The following is a 5,807-nucleotide window of genomic DNA, read 5'->3' as shown; positions in this document are numbered from 1 at the left end:
CTCTACATCCACAAAGCTTCACAAGCGCTCCCACCGTCGCGTTAGCCGCTGACGGGCTCCTACAAGAAACCATTTTTCTAGTAGACACGGGCGCCTCTCCTAATCTCGTCAAAAGACGAAACATACATCCCGAAACTGAGATCTATAACACCGACAAGTTATACCTTAGCGGCATAACAGAAGGTAAGATCGAAACAATCGGGTCCATACAAATTCAATACAAAGGCCACCCTCTCGAACTACACGTAGTAAACGATAACTTCCCGATACCACAAGAAGGTATCCTAGGGAACGATTTCCTCCGAGGAGCCTCAACCATACACTTGAAAGAAAAGTACGTCTCGTGGAAAGGAACCCAGATACCTTTTGCAGAGCACGAGACTCTCGTTATACCCGCCAGATCACGCGCAACCTTCTATGTCAAGATACGAAACCCGGGAGTCACGACAGGATACATCCCGCGACTTAGCGTCTGCAAGGATGTCTACCTGGGAGAAGCACTAGTGACGAACCAAAACGGTAAGGCATACCTACACGCGGTGAATTCCGGCGATACGGACAAGAAATTGACCATACCGACGGTCGAGCTACAGGAGATAGAGACCGCGTCGAGCGACCCGCTCATTGAAAGCGAAGCCGAACACACAACCAGTGGAATCCTGGCGGTTTCTGCCAAACCAATCTCGGAAAATCATGTCCGACTTCAAGCTATCCGAGACTCGCTTCGCTTAGAACATTTGAACCAAGAAGAAGCCAACCACGTATCGCAACTAATCCTAAACCATGACAGCCTATTTCGATTACCGACCGATAAGCTGGAACACACTGCTGTCATATCACACAAAATTCCCACGACCGACGAACACCCCATCAACACAAAACAATACCGCTTCCCACCAATCCATAAGGAAGAAATAAACAAACAAATCACTGAACTCCTAAATAACGACGTTATTAAACCATCCGATTCCCCTTATAACTCCCCTCTCTGGATAGTCCCAAAAAACCCGACTCTAAGGGTAACAAGAGGTGGCGCATGGTGATAGACTACCGCGCGCTAAACGAAAAAACCATAGGCGACGCGTACCCTCTACCAAATATCGCCGAAATACTGGATCAACTAGGCAGTGCAAAATATTTCAGCGTTTTCGATCTCGCATCCGGTTTCCACCAAATACCTATGGATAAAACGCATGCGAAGAAAACCGCGTTCTCCACTCCCCACGGGCACTACGAATTCAACCGTATGCCCTTCGGCTTGAAGAACGCACCCGCAACGTTCCAACGACTCATGGACCAAGTCCTATCGGGTTTGCAAGGAGCCGAGCTCTTCGTCTATCTCGATGACATTGTGTTATACGCGAGCTCCCTACGCGAACATGAACTCAAGTTCAATAAATTAGCGGAGAGATTAAAGAAAGCCAACCTAAGACTGCAGCCCGACAAATGTGAATTTCTGAGAAAAGAAGTCGGATATTTAGGCCACATTATCAGCGACAAAGGCGTAAAACCGGATCCCGAAAAGATCCGCGCAGTAAGGGATTTCCCCAGGCCAAAGCATGCAAAAAACATTAAACAATTCCTGGGCCTCGCGGGCTACTATCGTAAATTTATCCCGAATTTTTCCAAACTCGCGTTCCCCCTCACGGAATTACTAAAGAAGGATCGTGAATTCAAATGGAACCCGGAACAGGAACAAGCGTTCACCACTCTCCGCGATTCCCTGTGCACGCAACCCGTCCTGCAGTATCCCGATTTTACCAAACCCTTCGTTCTCACAACCGATGCCTCGGGATACGCCATAGGCGGGATACTAAGTCAGGGAACCATTGGAAAAGATTTACCTATAGCCTATGCGTCACGCTTGCTTAATGACGCAGAAAAAAATTACTCCACAATAGAGAAAGAGCTTCTCGCTATTGTGTATTGCGTGAACCACTTTCGTCCCTATCTATATGGACGAAAGTTCGCGCTAGTGACGGATCATAAGCCACTCGTGTGGCTACACTCTGTAAAGGATCCTACCTCTCGACTCGTCCGCTGGCGTTTAAAATTGGCCGAGTACGAGTATGAGGTAACGTACAAAGCGGGAAAGACTAATGTAAACGCGGACGCACTTTCGCGAAACCCCATCCCTATATCCGCCAGAGGAAACTCTCAAATCCTAGTCCTCGAAAATGAACCTCTGTCAGCCGAGTCAGATGAATCTCTATTTTCCACAGTGCCAAAACCGGGCACTAACGAAAGCGGCACGCCGACCAATGCGGAAAAAACACCCCCGACCTTGCCCTGCGAGCAGCTAAACGAAGCTGAAGAATATGTAAACAGCGAAAGCGAACTCGGCACCAAAAGCGACACAGAATATGAAAGTAGCTCCGAGTCCGATGACGACGAACAAGTGCTCGAAAACCCGAACGAACCCGCCACTATACGAAATCCAACGGGACCTAACATAATAACGATCCCCGACAATTTCACCACGCGACGCGATAACCTTGTTATTTTCACTACGCAGCAAGGCATCCCGATCGACCAAGGGGCTCGCATGCTCGCAGAAACGAATTCATTACCTTTAATTAGAGACGCGACACTAGGCAGAGCCCGCGTCGACCGGAATGGCTCGCGACGAATCATATCTTTAATCGTCAAAGATAGAGTGTCAGGAATAACGGAAAAGGAGATTATTAAGGAAACAATCCACTCCTTGCTAGACGTCGTCACCGAACTCGATCTACAATCGATCTCTATTGCCAGAGGCAACATTGATAATGTATCCTGGGAAACAGTATACATGCAAATTATTCGAATCCTGAGCGAAACCAGAATTAAAATTTTCGTTTGTAAAAATGATATTACCATACCAGCAGAAGGAAACAGACAGCAAATTCTCTCGGAGAACCATTGCTCTGCCGTAGGCGGACACAAGGGTGTTACGAAGACGTATAACCGCATAAAAAAGAGATATTATTGGCCAGGAATAAAAGCGAGCGTTGAATTATATATAAAGAATTGCCGCGCTTGCCAATTAAAAAAATTAGTAAGAACAAAAACTCGACAACCTATGATACTTACCGACACCCCTGACTCCGCCTTCGACAAAATCTCCATGGATATCATGGGTCCTTTACCAACGACACATTCAAACAATTCTTACATACTTACTATACAGGACCTGTTAACTAAATACTCTCTCGCGATACCGCTCCAACGCGCCGGAGCCATAGAAGTAGCCGATGCGCTCACTAATGAATTTATATGTATTTTCGGAGCTCCCAAGGCAATCCTGACCGACCAAGGACTGCACTTCCTAAATAGTCTTATGCGAAACGTCGCGCGTAAATTTAAGATTAAACACTGTAAAACCACAGCGTATAGACCACAAGCCAACGGTTCAGTCGAAAGATCGCACCAAGTCTTGTGGGAATACCTGAAGCAATTTGTAGACAAAAATAGCGAATGGGATAAATGCTTAAAACCCGCATCCCTCTCATACAATACAAGTGTTCACGAAGGCACCTTGTATACTCCGCACGAGCTCGTGTTCGGTAAAATGGCACGAACTCCCACGAGCGACCCCGCTATCACAGACACAACGAACGAAAGTTATACCGAATATCTCTCAACACTCTTTAATAGGATTAAAGACGCACAAGACATCGCACGCGAAAACCTAACACGCGCCAAAGAGAGATCCAAAAGATATTATGACCGTAAAGTTAAGGCTTGTAACGTTAAGGTAGGCGATAGCGTATACCTCCTTAGAGAACCCTCCAAAGGGAAACTAGGGGACCAGTACGTAGGCCCCTATAGAATTTTAGAAGTTCGTAAGAACCATAATGTAAAACTAGCTATTAGCGCCACCAGAACCCGTGTAGTACATGTAGATAAACTCAAGCACTCGCCCCACGACGCCCCCACCACGGAAGATTCCCCCACTCCAGAACCACCATATCAACGGAAGCCGGACGGAGGACCGACTATAACTCCGCCAGACACCGAAGCGTGAAGGTCGCCGCATTCACCATGGATCACTGGTTCTGTATCACCGCCTTGATCCTGTCGCTACCTGCTGCATCGTACTGCCTCATCGGGTATGATTGCGGAGGACAAGGACTGAATATCACCACCTTATCGCTCTTGGACATAGGCAAATGTGCCGTCGACGATATAGAACCTAAGAAAGAGACTACTTACGTACAACTATTACAACAATCAACTTACGATCGCACTCATGTGATACAATGTGGGATGCATTCCCACGTCTCAATAGTTCGAGGAGGACGCCGCCAATACACGATCGAACTCAACGAGCCCATCTGCAAAAAACTGCAGAATACCGGAACCATAGACATCGGGACAGGACGGAAAAGCATCCTCCAATCCTTCAAAAGAAACAGCACAGACATACGAAGCGTCACCCTCGCAGGTACCACCGGAATGGACGGAAGCTGCAAGGGAACTCAATACTCAGACGCCTACGGGACCTGGGAAGACGCAGTCGCCCAAGCTATCGTGAAAGTAACCCTACGAGATTTTGAAGCAGTAGTCGACCGCAACGCAAACGAGTTAATCCTGCCTTCTGGGATACATTGCAAAGCACTAGCAGGTTAGTCCGGAGTGTCGCGGAGCTACAGGGTAGTCGGACACGACAGGACTGATCGCTTTTTCGGGTCAAGCAAACCTACGCGGTTCTTCCCGGGGATACGCGCGATCTGAATAACTCGGACTTAATCTTCGATTCGGAGCCGGTGGATTCTCCTCGGGGATGCAATGGAATTATAAGCTACCGTCTTGGTAGGGGAAAAATTCGCGGAACGCGAAAGGTAATCAATGTATTGTTGTGAGCACTCCCCGCACTCGTCACTGACTCTGCATCCACTTAATCGACTACCGCAGGAATTACAGGCGACTCCAATACATTCGCCAATTACGAGTTGGTGTTTAATTATATATGAGTATTGTTGGTGTTCTCCGACCAGGAGTAGTAACAACAGGGCAAAGTGCGTTTCGGTATATCATGGAAAATCCGCACGCCTTTTGACAATAGCTAGGGTTTCGAGGAGAAAGGGGGGAGTGGATAAAATTCTTAAATCCGTGATGACCATTAGGAGAAGTATAATTTAACCGAAAAGTGCTTAGAAGTTGAATGCCGAGAACGACCAACGGAAAATTGCTACAATGAGATTTCCAGTAAGCTACAAGAACCAGACATTCTTCATGCTCCCAAGAACAAGAATACTCACCAAAAAGGGCACGCAAGAGACTGCAACGAATTCTGCCAGTGATGTACGACATACAAGCAGCTGGTACAGACCGATTCCGCGACCGCAGGAAGCAGCAACCCCCTCCATCATCCAGCCGCTAACAAAGCCCACCTGGAAATACCTGAGCCCCTCCTCTCTCGCCACTAGCGGCATCTATACAAGTGAAGACTTGGACAGGCTCAGAGACCACATAATGTTTCCCATGGAAAAACCCTCAATGCTGAATACAATAGCAAGAGGCGCTATGGGACGGGAAATTCCCCGAGGAAGCATAACTATGCTAAACCTTCTGGATGAAGAATCACTGGATCGAATAGCGGAGAACGCAGGACAAAAATTATGGAAAGGATTCATTACGTTCGGGTCAGCCAGCGCCGGAGTAATAGGAATCTTCATAATAATCCGATTAATAAAATTAATAGTGGACACCATCATCCATGGCTACGCTCTACACTCGATATACGGGTGGAGCCTCCATCTATTAGGAGCAGTCTGGACATCGGTGACGCACCTGCTGTTGCACCTAGGGACGCCAAACCAGCG

The 5,807-nt window shown here is 47.5% G+C and overlaps 1 protein-coding gene across 1 annotated transcript; it reads left to right on the top strand.

Annotated features, from left to right (window-relative positions):
- Positions 1-1,180: 1,180 nt before the first annotated feature.
- On the top strand, positions 1,181-4,006 carry LOC112638515. Its single transcript, XM_025410389.1, has one exon. The coding sequence runs from the start codon at positions 1,181-1,183 to the stop codon at positions 4,004-4,006; it is 2,826 nt and encodes a 941-aa protein (XP_025266174.1).
- Positions 4,007-5,807: the final 1,801 nt, after the last annotated feature.

The sequence above is a fragment of the Camponotus floridanus genome, unplaced genomic scaffold (assembly GCF_003227725.1).
Source record: "Camponotus floridanus strain SB8 unplaced genomic scaffold, Cflo_v7.5 scaffold315, whole genome shotgun sequence".
Lineage (NCBI taxonomy): Eukaryota > Metazoa > Arthropoda > Insecta > Hymenoptera > Formicidae > Camponotus > Camponotus floridanus.
Note: the sequence above shows the minus strand (reverse complement) of the source record. Positions and strands in the feature narration are given on the sequence as shown.

Coding starts and splice junctions, on each gene's coding strand:
- LOC112638515 (XM_025410389.1), top strand. CDS start 1,181: ATGGATAAAACGCATGCGAAGAAAACCGCGTTCTCCACTCCCCACGGG.